Source organism: Triturus cristatus, chromosome 6 (genome assembly GCF_964204655.1).
Source record: "Triturus cristatus chromosome 6, aTriCri1.1, whole genome shotgun sequence".
NCBI classification, from domain to species: Eukaryota; Metazoa; Chordata; class Amphibia; order Caudata; family Salamandridae; genus Triturus; species Triturus cristatus.
The window spans coordinates 1314495523-1314512323 of NC_140589.1; the positions used below are offsets into that span (position 1 = coordinate 1314495523).

The 16801-nt window shown below is 43.5% G+C and overlaps 1 protein-coding gene across 1 annotated transcript in view; it reads left to right on the top strand.

Annotated features, from left to right (window-relative positions):
• LOC146821354 (uncharacterized) overlaps positions 1 to 16801 on the top strand; it is a 234672-nt gene that overhangs the window by 177710 nt on the left and 40161 nt on the right. Inside the window, exon 6 of the mRNA XM_085612299.1 lies at positions 6686 to 6796. Within this exon, the coding sequence (XP_085468425.1) occupies positions 6686 to 6796 (111 nt within the window). The remainder of the gene's footprint in view (positions 1 to 6685; positions 6797 to 16801) is intronic.

The following is a 16801-nucleotide window of genomic DNA, read 5'->3' on the forward strand; positions in this document are numbered from 1 at the left end:
GAGGACGGACAGCTTCGACCGTTCCGCAATCTTGTGGACGACTACAACCTTCCCCCGGGGCAGTTCCTGCTTCACCGCCAACTACTAGATAGTTACCGGCCATACCAAGACCTCGCAAGGGCGGAACCGCACACACATCCAGTTCTCCACGCGATTTTACACATGGGGGCGGGTAGCCATCTAACTACATGGCTCTATAAGGCCATACGAGAGCTGACCAATAAGCCACTAGAGACCCTGCGGGCCACATGGGAGGCTGAAATCGGGCGCGTGCTACACGAGAAGGAGTGGGAGAGGGCCCTGGAGTACCCCAAGAAGGTATCTAGAAACGCGTGCTTTAAAAATATTCAATATTACATACTTCATAGAGCTTATTTAACACCAGCACGCCTCCAACGATTTTACCCCGACACGCAGTTCCTTTGTCCCAGATGCCATGCTCCGGATGCAGATTTCCAACACATGTTCTGGAGTTGCTGCATCATCCGAGTCTTTTGGCAGCACATTCACACTGCTCTGGGTGACCTTACAGGGATTACTTGCATGAACGCTTGGGAAGCCAGCGCCCTGGGTATCTTCCGCACACGCAAGCAGCACAAGTTACAGACTCGCTTTCTTTCCCTCACGGTGTTATTGGCCAAACGAAGCATCGCTATGCACTGGCGTTCCCCCACCGGTCCCCCACTGGCGGCTTGGGTGGGAGCTACACACAAATGGGCGGCGGCGGAGGAGGAGGCATTACGGGAGGAGGAGGTGAGAGGGATCCGCAAGAACCCTATATCCATGGAATGGGCTATGTTATTATATCGCTTCAAGCAGTTAACCCCTGGCGAAGACCCTAAAGACGACACACCTACACTACCGACCCTGCAAGCGCAATCTCAAACCCTGACCGTCCAGCCCCTTAATATACCGGGGACATGATCGCATACAAAGCAGCATTATAGTGCATACTATCACAGTTGCCGGTTGGACATAAGAAGAGGTTCAATCGCGATTCATTGGGACGCCACACCCACACGACAGCTCGAGCATTTGTTTGCGAGGTCCGGCCGTGAGCTTCCATGTCCATCCCCTAGTTTATACCTGTGTTACACCCCAGTTCAAGTGACAAATTCTTTATCAGAGCCCATAGGGTATACACATCGTTTTGTATTTGATTGTTCTTTTTTATCGCCAACTCTCCATCAATCTATGCAGATGATATGTGATACCGCATACTGTGCTATATGGCATAATTACTTGATAGATCTGTTTAATGTACAGTATATAAAATTTGAAAATGTCAATAAAAATATGTTACAAAAAAAATCCTAATGACACTACTCGACCACATTCCATGGCACCATATGGACCCTAACTCAACACACCACTCAGTGGGTGCTAACACAAAACACTGCATTGCACACTAACCCACCACACTGTACCACAGACAGAACGATCCAACACATTGCACTGCATGCACACTGCACTGTAGCGTATGTACATTGACCTATCACATTGCACCCTAGTAATAGTAAACTGCCCCATGTCCGTGTGTACTAGGAACACAGAATACATGCAATACATTCCTGATACACCAACACATTGGACTAACCAACCAAATTACAATGCCTCTTAAAGACGCTGGCCAACCACTGCACTCTAGAAATGCTAAAACACAAGACGAAAGAGGGTGTAGCCTAATTGCTAGAGAGGTCGCCCCTGAACCTGGGCAACCGGGTTCGATTCTCGGCAGGGACAGCTTATCATCCTGTGATTCTGGGAAAATCACTTAATCTCCCTGTGTGTAACAAAATGAATCTGTCCGTCTGTAAAGCAACTGGTGCTCATGTAAAGCACTCTGATACCTTTGGGTCGAGTGTGCGCTATATAAAACTCCCCATCCCCCCCTCCCCCCCCCCCCCCTAAAAAAACAAAACACTGCAATTCATTCAGAGACAAACTAGAATCCCACTATGCAGCCTAGAGATGCTAAAACACCACATTCACTGCATGTTAGTAACATTAATCAGCATCCAAGGGACACCTACCCACCACACTACATCTTGTGGACTCAAACTTATCAAATTGCATGGTATCCTAGAGATATAAAGTAATTACACTGCATAATAAGGATATTAACCCACCATACTACACTGCATAACAACGACAGTCATTACACTGTTCCAGAGAGGTAGTAAAACTGCATCTTGGTGACTCTAGAATGCCAAACTGAACTTATATCTAGGAACACAAACACACTGTTTTGCATCTTAGGATCACTGATCCAGCACAATGAAATGCACCAAAGGGGCACTTATCACTAGGCCTGGGCGTGACATTCTGCTCAGCTTGTAGAGTTTGCGGAGTTTTTCCCACTCTGCATAGCGCGCAGAGTTCTAAAAAACTCTAAGGAGCCGAGTTTTTTCCTCACTTGCGCTCGCCAATATTAAGTTGGCGAGTGAGGAAACTCTTACTCCAGACCACCTTGCAGCATGATTTCTCAACACAGGCTGTCGTGGATGTTAGCTACCACTCACGTTAAGAATCTTCCATGCGCATTGAAGAAGCTGCTGCACAAGTAGAACATCTACTCGAGCGGCAAAAAGAAGGAGGGCCCTGTTGCACTGCACATGGTGCTATTCGTGCTGATCTTACAGCGTGGGACAAACACCCAGAGCTAAAAAGCTGTGCGCATGGCACAACGCAAAGCACTCCACTCCACCCAGACCTACTTATCACCCACCCTCCATTCTATGGACACCCACCTGCCGCAAGCACTGCCCACTATGAAAAATGCCCTGCATCTTAGTGTCTGAACTAAATGTATTCCAAAACTTTTGACCAGTTTTACTTTGTATTTCTAGTATTGAACTCTTCCAGTCCTCTTCTACAAAATACAGACCGACTGGCTTTCTTAGTGCTGGTTTTAACTTTTGTATGTTTTCTTGATTCACAAGAGGGAGTTTTGCCATTTTGGGTGCAATGTTGGTTATAAATGGGCTCTATGACTCTAATTATGAGTAAGGCATCATTGTAAATACAGCATGTCTAGGTAAATATTGCATGACTTTATCAAATCGTCTAATCACTAGCAACATGTGCTAAAAAATATATGTTTGGAGTCCATTCGCGCTATTTAACGCATGTGCTATTTACCACATGTGTTATTTACGACTTGTAAAAAATAACATGTAGTTAATAACACCCAATCACAAGTATGAGAGGTCATTAAAAACAATGGAAAATACACATTCAAATACCTCCAATCAAAATGAGGTGTTAAAAATTCCAGAAAGTATAGGGAATGAAAGAAAAGCTGTAAAAAACAATCCAAAAACCAAGACCTACACAGTAATGCAAAAAACATAGTAGATACACTGTTAGAGTTTAAAAAAATATATATAATGCGTACAACTGCACACAGAGCCAGATGTACATAAACAGCCATGGGTAGGTGAAGCTCTCAAAGGTTGATTGCAGGAGCTCACACATCCATTCTGCAGTGCATCACCATGTATGCAGCACTGCTAGGCCACCATATCATGCTTGCCAGATCTATATTCTGCTGCAACAAACCATGCCCCGTGAGGATGAAAATCAGTTCACCAATCAATGACCTCAAATGGTGCAGCAATGCAGGATAAGAGCAAGGTTTGACAGATTAGGGCTGGTACGTATAAACATGTGTCAGCTTGAGATCCCTAAAATACACCAGCTTGAAATTTGTACCATACAAAATATATTTTCATCATTATGCGAATACCCTGGAGCTCAACATAGGGATCTACTGCCATCCCTCCTTCCTAAAAATGCTAGCAGGACTAGAATTCTTTGCAACAGGCACCACGCAGCAGACAGTTGAATTGTCAATCAACCTTGAGCAAAATACTCAGCTAAGTGATGGATTCTGTGCAGAGAGTGAGTAGCATATGCAGTTCCCCTTGGACACTCACACAGCTAATGCCAGCAAAGTAAACATCTGTGCTACAGCAGGATTTCCTGACACCCTAGGGTCAATTAACTGCCCATAGAGAGGAACATGTGTGCTGAAACCATTAAATTCAGCACTACTATTTATATGTCCAAATGCTGTGTGATGTGGATCTGTGTATAATGTACTGTGTTCGGTTCTCCAGAAGAAACTTTGTCATGATCCTGATGGGAAGCAACATTGGTCGTACTGTGGTAAAACATCACCCTTAAGGTACTGGGCAGACATATCAATCCTTTATCATCAGGATTACAATGCATCATGATTGCTGTAGTCCAATCTAAATACATGGCAGCCGTACTATAAGAGATAATTGTTATCCACTATGACAGTACACACATGGATCAATGTGAATCTGTGTAACAAAATACATAGGTCGCTCTTCACAGTCATTATGATTCTTACCCAAGTCAACGTTTTAACAGCCACTGCACTTCCATTACAACCCTCCTATCTCTTGCCTTGGATTCCTCGAACCTCAAGACCTTCTTTCATGTCTTGCACTCCAGACATGTTGTGGACGGATATAATTTCTTCTTCCCACAGCTTGAGGTATAGCTGAGGTGGAGAACTATCACCAGTTTTGCCATGCTTTAGTGCTTATGCTTGGCAACTCGCTTACATACCTAGGATTTGAAGGTTTGAAACCTGTTTTCTTTTAAAATAAAATATTTTATTGACTTTTTCGAAACCAGCAACCATAAGAACTGATGGTTTTCAGCACCAGAATCCAATGCATAACTTTACTTTGACACAACTCACATTTGGTCAGCCTTATCACAGTAGGATAATTTACAAACCATTGCCCCCCTTCCCCACCAACTGGCACAGTAACTAAGACCTTCTGAGCTTCAAAGGCAAACCCTCTATTACAGGGTCCAGGGCCATCTGCTGCACGGTTTGGTCCAAATCCTATATAGATTTGTCTCTCCCTACCCATGCAACATTCCTTCCCCCTCCTCCAACCCTTCAGGAACGGGGTGTCTATGTCTTTCCAAGCTCTAGAAATGTCTCTCTTGGCAAATTACCAATCTGAGCCAGAGGAGGGACCTTTAAAATCTATTACAGTGGACGTTATTGTGATGTTTAGTAAGATGAGATTAGGGTCTCTAGGGAGATCTAGCCCAGTACCTCTCCCAAGTACTCGAGAACAACTCCCAAAATGGAGCTATTCTCCCACAACTCCAAATGGTGAGTAAAAGATCCCCCTGTTGCGAAGAATCCCGGAGACAAAGCAGTGAAGTGGACACTCACATTTTCCACAGTCTGTCCCTTGTGTAATTCGCCCTGTGTAGATACTTCAACTGTTTGTATGGAATGGAATTATGATGTAATAGGGAGCACCTGCAGAGATCCTAGGGCTTCCTGCCCATTGAATTCAGTAAGGGGACCCACACTGCGTAATCAATATTTTCTTGAAAAGGAAAATTTTTCAGTTTATTAATCATGAGTAATTTATAGATAGTAGAAATGTTGTGAATATCAGTTCCTTAGGCTTCCATTGGACTGTAGTCAAGGAGCTCTGCTAACTCAGAAACATAAGACGTGAAAGAATATCTGTAGGATATAAGTAAAACTGGCTGCGGTGGAGGTTGTATTCCTCCCGCAGTAGAACCTGTTTTTCATGTTCTGTATACCATGTGGATATATTGATTCAGTATTGATTTTGTCCATTATCCCCTTCCACATGCATGTTTTTGTTTGTTTTTGATGTCATCTTCAGCATGAGATGGCACATAAGACGGTCATGGTGTCTTACCACCGCCTTAACCAGAACCTCCAGCTCAGGATCCAGTAAACTTATAGGTACTTTCTCTGTCTGAGTCCCTAATGGAAGAGCTTAGCAGGTTTCCGCTGCTGATGACTGAGTGATATCTAAGGATAGCAGTGGATTTTGTTTGTTTCAAGGTGCTTTATCCACACAAATTAAATGCCTGCATACTCCCACACAGGAAGGAGTTATTAGTGTTCTTTCAGGGTGTGCCAGGGTCCTTTTGTCTATTGCTCTGGCTGTTTTTGTTCTATAGAAATTAATTTCCTCACTCCAGGAGGTGTTTACACTATTCGCAAGTTTGGTGGGTTTTTCCATCAAACTCCTAATAGGGACCTAAATCATAATTATAGTAAATATATAATCATATTTCTTTCCTCTTATACACCAACAATTTACTATATTAAACATAGACTCCTGTCTCATAATTTTGCACTATTACTTTTTTTTTTACAACCAGATGTTTGTTCAGTAATTTAGCCGCCAATCCCCCTTTCCAGATACCACTTTTTTTTTTTTTAGGCATTTTGTCCTTTGAAAGCATAAGAATTTCACAATGAAATAAAATATAGCCTTTGTGAAATGGTTCGGCTTACATTTTCAATGCAAAGTTTCTAAATCATCAGAAACAGGTAGCTGAAACACTGAGAATTACTATTACCTAACTAAGACTACAAAACTTCAGTGTGCCCAGTTTTGTAACACACTTCATGGGCACACATTTGGAATCAAATATAGCTACAAAATGCATGGATTAAATTAACTGACAGATGCTGTAAAGAAGGCAAGCAGGTGCCCATGAAGTGGTTTTTGATTCTATGATGCACTGTTTCTTCTTTCTTTCAAACTACACCAAATAATGAATGAAATGTGGAAATCATCAGAATTTGTCATCGTGCCTCAATTGTACATCCATTTGACTTATTCTTTTTCTACAGGACAAGAGACTACGATAACTATAACTTCATTCAAAATTAAGGAAGAGGATGAGCTCTATTCCATGGACAACCTGGACTCCGAGAGAAGAGATCCAACCTGTACCAGCAAAGGTGAATTTGTTTTGCTCATTTCTTTTTAATTACATGTATCAGATATCCAGGTGGCATCCTGTTCTTGTAGTGCTACTTGGGTAGTGCTGCACCTCTCTCTGCTTTCTCCCTAGCTCCCCTCAGTCCAGGCTTTCCACTAGTTCTAGTTGGCCCCGATTTTCAATGGGGTATGCAGTAGTACAGTGAATTAAGCTCAGAAGCAGTTTGAAATCACCATCAATATGTGTTTCATCAGTCTTAGTTCACAGTTCCGACCACTCAGTAGTCGAACCAATGCAGGTAAGTCGGCCTCGCCACCCGGCATTCAGGCACGATCGCTCACTCTCGACCAGAACCCAGCCTCTTCTTGCTGATTGCAACTTCGGTAGAGACATCCTTGCTCAGGCTGGGTAGAGTAGGCAGTTAAAGCCCCCGCGCAGGCAGGCCACACAGGAGAGTCTCTGCCTGATAGCAAAATTTGACGATTGCGGCAAAGCGGCGTCCAATTACTAAACTGGGTGGTTGTGGCCTCACACAGGCCAGTCACAATACTTGGCAGTAACAGACAGGAGCAGGCTGATTTTACTTAGAACAGAAATGCCCACACACAGGCGAACTTTGGCTGGCAGTTGCGGAGTTGCACATGCCGATTTCAAACCAGGCCTCAGCAATTGCAATCACAGACTTGTAATTTCTGCCAGAAACCAGCACGGAGAGACTGGGGTCGTTGATATTTGAGTCCACCAGATCATGTGCACAGTCTTTCTCTTTTGGGTGCGCCACAGGCATTGGGAACGTGCTGCACCATAATCTTCATGGATAGACACTCCTCCTGTCGGGTCCTTCCCTCTCACAGCATGCAGTCAGGATTCTGGGCACATTAGGGCAAGTATGTAGCTCCTCCGGCAAGAGGTCGCGATTCAGGCAGCATCCCCTCACCTTCATGAGATTGATTTGTTGCAGAACAGTCTTCTGTATACTGGGGTGCATTCCTTTCCTTGGTCATAGAGGTCTTGGAACTGGACAAATGACAGGGGTAGTGGGGTTCCACTTTTTATCATCACAATCAGACGGGAGATGTGTATTCACTGTCTGCAGTCGTAGAATCATTTTAGGATGGTTCACTTGTCTGTTCCAGACACAGAGTTTGTGCAGAGTGATGCTTCTCCCAGCAGGGTAGTCTCCAGCCTGTAGCATCCACAACACAGACACAAAGAGGTGTGAGGGTTTTTTGTGCCTGGCTGTCATCAGCCAACTGAAAAAATAATTAGAGAAAGACAAAAGGACAGGTCTCACCGAAAGGTTTCCTCACCTTGCACAACAGAGTTTGCGGTCCTACCCCTCATTCCTGCTATCCACCAAAAGGCAGTGATCAGGAAGACTAATTAGCAGCTCCATTCTAGGTAAAAAGTCCTTATCAAATATCTGAAGGTGCCCTGTCTCCACTCCCTTCACATATTCCTCCTCCTGCTTTCAGGAATGGGAGCAATAAACTACTACTGTCTGGGAAAACAACCCTCACACTTTATCTTGTGCAAATCCAGAACAAGGGTATCCAAAATCCATCCCACAGGCTCTATTAAACTGTTCACTCACACGCAAAGCAGGACTGTACCTTTAAGGCTACGCATATTAAGGAGCATAACACACACTCTGGAAGTTAGCGCAAGTACCTGGGTAAGCACATAGATGTGGCGCTTTACATGAGTGGGCCAGTATGTCAGCCAATGAGGCCACACTTGGTGTACCCGTTCAGGTCACAGGACAAGTCCAGGACCGTTTTCATGTTAGGGAGAGGCCCAGGCCTCCTTGCACCTTCTAGATTAGTGTGACACCAAAGGCAAAAAAGATGCCAGATACATGCAGTCGGGCACATAGGGGAACTTGCATGTACACCATGCAAGGGACATTCCTGTCCTAACACCTTTAATCTCTAAACATATATTCTGGCCTTATCTGCAAGAACAATCTTTAACAGCCAAGTCCGCGTCATGTATTTCCATTTGGTACAGACTTCTTCCACCAAATGGACCATCACGGTTCTTTTGCAACAGTGAACATGAAAAGACAGCAATGTATTAAATACAGTATTAAAATAAAGCAACTTGTGATCAGGAGGAATGGCAAACTTAATAATGGTTCATGTACTTAGTTCAAAAACACTGAGAACTGGGTGCATCTCAGATTTCTTGATACAATGCATTTTAGACATTCATTATAACACTTGAATGAGCTGACTACTCAAGTAGTATGATAAATCTTAGGGATCAAAAACTAGATACATTTTTAGATCTGGTTGCGTAATTGGGTCTGGCAGCATTCATGTGTTTCTTATGCCCAATAAGGCATAATGGTGGTCGTTAAAAAGGGGACAAATCTTCCAAGCAGCCAGTACTCATGATGGTTTTTAAATGATTGAAGATTACTGTCCAACCAGCGATACAATGTACCATGTTCTGCACTATCTTGATTTTCTTCACCACCTTAGTGGAAGCTCTTCTTAGTGGGCCCAGCCAGTTTCTGTCTATAGTGACTGTTTATTGTGTTGAAGTGAGGCACTTCGGAGGATGTGTGTCCTGATCCTGGCTCTAGCACTCCTGCTCTTAGTACTATCTTTTGGACAAGGAGGGCTCCTGTTATAAGGGTTCTAGCTCATGGCTCTCCTCCTCCTCTAACTGTCTTTCTATGCCCATATATCTTCTCCTATGAATCCTCTTGCTTTCAGTATTCTATGCCAAGTGCCCCACACTCAAAGCCCTACTCTCTCAGGATCTCTTGTACTTTCGGAATAGCTCCTGCCACCAGGATTGTTGATGCAGGGAAACAATTCCTACAGGAGAGACCTCTTGCAAGGGTAGCAATAACAATCATCAGAGCATAGTAAGAATTTTCTCAGAATCTATACAATGGTTCAGTGAAATTCAACATCAGGAAGCTTGAGAGGCCAAAAAAATCAACACTAATGTCAGTACAGAATATGCCCAAGAGACAGTACTTCACTCATATAAGATACAATTGTTCCCCAAACAAGAAAGGATACCTTTTAAAATGTTCAAACTGACCTGTAATATAATCTATAGAGAATCCCCCTGATGATCTAAAAATCAGGCTGAGGTGTGGAAATGAGCTTTTTTAGGGGCCCACCGGTGCAGGGGATCACCCTTATCTGTCCATGGGTCCTTAAACCAACAAAGAAGAGATTAGCACTGAAGCTGGATTCAAAGAACAAGTTTACTCACTCGTGAGTGAGACCATGTCCATACAACACCCTCAGGTGTTCCAGGAGGTGGTGGCTTGAATACACAGACCATGGGCCTTTTATACTGAGTTTGTTGCTCATGCTAACAGCAATTATTTTCGATTTCCACAGACGGCCCTTTTAGCATTAGCTGAAGACTTCTCTATGATTTAGAAGGAGCATGGAGGATATCATAGACGTCAATCATCATTAACTCACTAATTTCTTGGTCTGTTACTAGTTGGGCATTTACATTCTTGGCATTTTGTTTAGCTGGTATACATGAGGTACAGGTAGAAATACAGATGGAACAGAGCATCGGGCCACATTGTATACATAAGCAACTGGTAAACAGAATTGCAAGAAATATACATAGAGCTGACAGCAGCTTCCATCCCCATAAAGTAAATACACCCCATAGCCATCCAGTCCAAGCCATATCCCTGTATCCTGATGGACTTCAGTGGCTATTTTATGCAACTTAGAAATTGCTTCAAAAACTGAAGGAGCGTGGTCAGGGATGTAGACACAACAACTGTTCCCGATGATGCAGCATGCTCCACTACGGTCGTCCAGAACCACGTCGAGGAACATCCTGTTTTGGAGCACCACAATTCTTGCAATTTGTAGTTCTTCTGTGATATTTCCAAGTGCCATGGCTGTCTGATTGGTTACAGCCTCTACAACACGTGTCAAGCGCCTTATCTTTCTGCTGTTTAAGGCTGCACCAACAAAGAAGAGCAGTCCCAAAAACAGTTTATAGTCTTTATGGTAGGATGCAGGTGCTAAGAACACAGGTGGTAGCAAAAAGGACACAAAACATGTACCCGACCAACCAATAGGTAGAAGGTAATATCCCTTATTTCCACAAATAAAATAGGTGTTGTGTGATGACATAAATCTGGTATTGTTCACTCCAGTAATATTCAACACCAGAGTGAAATCACTTTTCCCCACAGGAATACTGCCAATACTGTTCACAGAAAGGTCTGCTCGAGCTCTAGTAACAGCTATAACAGGAGGTCTATTACCCTTGGCAGTTCGAGTGTTAGGGAAAACATAGTGTGTGGAGGAATTTCCTCGGCGATACTCCTCCATTTCCCATACAGTTCCTTTGGCTTGTGGGTCTCCTTCTCCATCAGGATAGCAGACTTTATTTAGCTGAGCATTAAGTTCTCCTATACCAGCGTCAGTAATATTAGCAATTTGAGAAGCCCACAACAGTGTGTACCAGGCTCTGCAGGAGCAATTATGTGAAAATGGCAGAGGAATAAAAGGCGTTCCTCCCTTTTTCTGATGAGCTGGCATCATTCCACACACCCAACAGTTGGTAATGTTCGTAGCATTGTGGGTGTGATACAACATCTGAATGAACGTATTGTTGAGATAGGACATTCGGTGCTTCTTCTCATGATAAGTGAGAGTGAAGTAGTGGTGTTCAATGGGGACAAGAGTAGTAGCAGTCAATAGATTTCGAGCTGGAGCTACTCCCTCTACAACCCATGTTATTATAGCGATTAGAACAATAATTGAAGTGAGTCCAATAATGAACATTGTCTTTCGATCAAAGACTCTTGCAGCAGTTGATTTCTTCTCCGTAGGCATATTCATCTCGAGGTTGAGATGAGTATCACTAAAAGAGTCCCCCCTTTGCTACTCAGACCTTCACTAACCCATGACAGTGGCTCAAACAGTCTTTTTCAGCAAATAAGTGTCTTTCTTCCGAGGTCGCAGCTGATATCGAGATGTACCAGGAATTGTGTGGTCCGGGAAGACTTCCTCAAATCCTTCAGGTTACGCAGCTCGGCCTCTCTTGGTGTCCAGGATATCGCAGTGATCTTTCAGCGCAGCAGGTTCCACCAAGGCGGACGGCACCTTCTTACAGTGGGTGGAATGGACCCAGTTCTTCTGATTGGTCACTCAGACTGCAGTTCTGGTCGCCAGAAGAACTTGCTCAGGTCCCCGCCACCGAGATTCCAGGCTGCTCGACCTCTGGAACACCTTCACCATCACCTGGTCACCGGGCCGCAGATCATGACCATCATCTTGCGACCTGTCAGGAAGAGCTTCTTGGACCTGTTGATGAAGAGAAAGCAAGCTGTCCCTCAACTGTGACAAGTAGTCACTCATCAACACCTGGGGAACATCATGTATAGGGTGTGGCTTTGGGCCCCCCCAAATATTCATGGATCTGCCAAAAACAACCTCATAAGGTGTAAGGCCAGATCGAGTTTGGGGTATCGATCTAATGGAGAGCAATGCTAAGGGCAGGGCATCAGGTCATTTTTCACTCTAACCTAACAGGCACCAAAGACACAGCACCTGTACCCTAAACTCTAGTCCTTTCCTAACTCCTGTGTTGCGCTGCTGGCCGACTGCTCTTCCGTCAGGCTGCAGATTGTACCTAGTGTGCCCAGGCACCTCCTTATCAGCAAACAAAGGTGCAGACTTTCATTCACTTGGGAACCGGGACTCAGAGGCCTGATGCACAGAAACTGGAGTATCTAAAGCAACCTTTGTTTCAGAGGGGGTGCCCTCAGGCAAAACCTCCTTGCTCTTGTTATCGGTCTGTGCCTCTCTTAGCTAGGCATCAAAAAAAGGAACAAAGCGAGGAATCAGCTCGCCGTCCTTGTTTGTGACCCAGTCTTTCACCTAAGAATTTTCCGACAGTGGTAGGGGTACACGTTTCTTCCGGCCTTCCACCTTCACCGCTGTTATAGGGGCCAGCAACACCTATTCTGGGTCCCTTCACCTCGGCTCCAAATTAGACTTGCACTTAGTCCCCTCGTTGGATCTGATATCCTGGCCCCTCTGGCAATGGTTGTAGGGCAGCAGATATCTGTTAGTGAACAGAACGGAAATCTTTAGACACAACATACAAATAATCAATAAAAAGAGGATATTCAATTTCAGAAACGCCCCTATAGTATTCTTCTGAAGAACCTAAAAAAAAAGGAATTTCAAAACAACTTTTCTTTGAACAAACTTGTACCTATAAGTCATAGAAATCACGATACAGCTTCTTCTTTGTGAACCTTCACTATTGTGCAAAACTGCAGACACCTCTAAAATTATTTTCTTTGCATAAGAACAACCATGTTTTACTCTTATGACCATGCTCTCATATCATAGGTGTAGCGGGAAACTCTAAAACTGTGAATGTAACAGAGATCCATATTACATGAATAACTGATAAATTAAACATAACCTAATAGGTACATGAATTTTCCAGCAGAACTTTGTGGCAGACAAGAAGACAAGCAAAGAACATTTTGTTCTTAAAAATGTGTGCTAAGGGCATATGGGCATCTTTCCTAGCATTGTGAACCATATGCATCATACTTTTCACCATCCGGGCCATGTAATATCATATTCAGGGGAAAAACCTATTCACCAGCTCTAGCAAGGGCTGTCAGCTTGATTACATAGACTAACTGATGAGGGACTCATGATGCCTCTGCGACTTATGTAGTGCTGCAATAACATCAACAATAATGGTGTTGCCACCTGGGAATTTGGAACAAAAACCACCAACATATAATTCCCCTTAAAGGTCAAATAAGGGAACATCAGTCTATTCTACCCATCCTTTCATCCTTATCCAATTCCAGTTTCATCAGTTTACAGAAAGGAGGGGCAGTAACATGGCGTATTTATTTATTCATTTTGTTAATTCTAACAATTTGTTCAAACAGTATTACTTAATAGCCAATTTGACGTGCACTGGTGAGGTGCTTTGTCTCTATTTATTCAAAAAACATATTCACAGCATCCTATGAAATGAATGACTAAAGCTAGCCCAACCGATTGTCTCATGGCCGTTCCTAGACATCTTAGACAGGCGAGAGAGAGAGAGAGACAGAGAGAGCACACAACAATAAGCTGCCCTGTGTACTTTCCACGCAGAATAGCTCACAATAATACACATGATAGGCACATAAACCAAGAAAAAAGGACACAATAATACATATACCAAGCACAAAAACCAAAAATCACAGTGTGTTACTTAATTTTGCTTATCCTTAATTTGCCCAGAAGCTAGTCTTCTATCCCCTTCGACAGTAAGGACCTAAGCAGGTGACCTCCTGTCGACAATACTCACCGCTTTTGGCAGCTGGGCACGGACAGACTTGTAGGAAGTAAATAACTAGGGGAATCCACACCAAGGAGGCCATGTCCAATACTATTGGACTGTACCACTTTGTAAATTTTGCTGTACAAGCACATTGAGCTAACTAGAAAATATTAATCCAATGACCAACTACCAATTCCTTTAGCCTATTGTGCTGTTTAACATGATGGCGCATTAATGCAAACTTTATATTATTGCCTCCTCATCTGGCCCTGGCACAGCAACCTTAAATTGAAACCATTATTCTGCATGCATGGCAAAGCTGCTCTCTGTGTCAGGAGCTGCACGTGGCCCACAGACGCTGCTGCCCCTCCTTCTCTCTGATGGCTTGATAGAACCTGCCTGGTCTTTTGCCAAAAATAATAAGCAGAGCCTCCCCTCTCTCTCTACACTCTGGCCCCCTCCTTCGGAATGTCTTCCACGGTCGAAGTGCCAGAGCAAGCCTGCCAGAAATAAATCCTCCTTCATCTGCTCTGGTCTCTCCCCCCTTCTTTTTCATAGAGAAAGAGAGCACATTCCTACATGCACTTTTAAAATATGTGTCTTTCTAAGCACAGAAATACACAGCACTGTTTAATTTAAATGCACATTCTTCTTTACATTTTTCAAAAGTTGCTCTTTCCCTATGTAAAAACGAATGTACATTGTTACTAGTATTTCTGATCAAACCATATTTTTATTTATGTATTATTATTTATTCATTCTTCAACATTTAAAGTGTAATTCTTCCAATGGCATCTGCAGAACACAACGACGACAACAAACCAAATTGAGCTCATTGCAGACATTTTCAAGAAGGGGCCACACACTCATAACACTCAACACAGCTTGCTGAGGCAAGCCATCCTTACACAAAGAGCACAGTCGCTACTCACTCAAACAAGTACTTCACAAGCATCACCACCGGTGTCAGTCAACAAACCTCATAGACACTCAAACACACAATCAAACCACAAATCAACACCAGGACAAAAACAAAAGGCAGCCCACAGACTGCACTCAAACCAAACCAATTGTAAATCATTTTTACAAACAAAAGAGCTCTCAAAAACAGTCCAAAGACTGCACCAAGACAAGTAAACAGCCCAAAGACTGTTCCATGTTCAAGAAGACAGACTCTAGCCCCAGACCTTTTCCAAAATAGGCCGAATTACCAGTTGGTCTGGCAGAGTGTTCGCAAATACTCTGTGTCTTTACCAAATCATACTTATTCCAGACGGCATGCCTATTACAGGGGTCCGCAGACCCACCCAAAACAAGATAGGATGAAACCCCCAAGCCTTTGCAAGATGAGACCGAATTACCAATTGGCCTGGCAGAACACTCAAGAGCGCTCTGTATCACCACTTATACATTTTTTACTAAATGGAGGCATGTTCTTCCAAGTATACCCATTCAAACAAATATCATACGGAGATAAATCCACACATTACCTGCCTTTATTTATTGCAATAAATAAACAAACAAATAAAACCAGGATCTTGGCTAAGCAAATCCAAAATCAAGAGTGCCACTTCAGCGACCTTATCAAACAAAAGTCTCCAGCCTCCAACTGCCAATCTCTTGGTTGACCTAATGGTCACTACAAAAACGTGCGCCAAAGGAAATCTCAGTCAGGACCGGCCACCACCCGTAGGGTCAGATCAGGAAACCGGAAAAGTCACTTCGGTCTGCAAAGACAAGGGTCTCCTCATACAGGGTACCTCCTCAGCAATATTCCATTCCTCCGTCAAGACCACTCCTTCGGGCGGCCGCGTCTCAGATGAGCCCCACGAGTCAGGCACCAAACTGTGGAAATGAGCCTTTTTAGGGGCCCACCAGTGCAGGGGTTCACCCTTATCTGTCCACGGGTTCTTAAGCCAACAAAGAAGAGATTGCCACTGAAGCTGGAATTCAAAGAACAAGTTTATTCACTCATGAGTGGGACCACGTCCATACAACACCCTAAAGTGTTCCAGGAGGTAGTGGCTTGAATACACAGACCATGGGCCTTTTATACTGAGTTTGTTGCAGAGTAAGCATGGAGACTCAAATAGAAGGTACAGTTCTTCACAGAAATAGTTATCGACAAACATGGGCAGATGGATATCACTTAGTCAGCGAAGTGGGAGGGGAAACAGAACTGCTTACATTAGTAAGACATGATGGACAGTTACATTTTCAAACAGGTGCATTCTAGCAGCTACATGCCTCTCTGAGCTCATACATTGCTTGAGCTTAGAATAGAAGGAATTAACTAAAGCTGGTGACTCAATCAGAATAGAAAGGCAAGCAACTGTGAAGATGGAAGAATCACATGGCTAACAAAATGGATGCCACAACCAAGATGGCTTCAGCTCATGCTAACAGCAATTATTTTCGATTTCCACAGAGGGACCTGCGTAGCTGCAAGACCAATCTAAGGAAACACCTGTGCCATATATCTCTCTAAGAGATCCCTAGATAGGATCCTGGGTGCCTAAGCACCAAAAACGCTAACTTTTATCAGTGAAGTAATTATTGATGTAATTTGAGATATCAGTGATGTCATCAAGATGTCATAGAACATGTGAAGAGTGATGTAATATGTAAGGTCATAAGCAGTGCCTGGCGGGGGCGCAAGTTGCAGTTAGTACTAAATTTATAGGGGTTTTTGTAATGGAAATGAAAATATTAT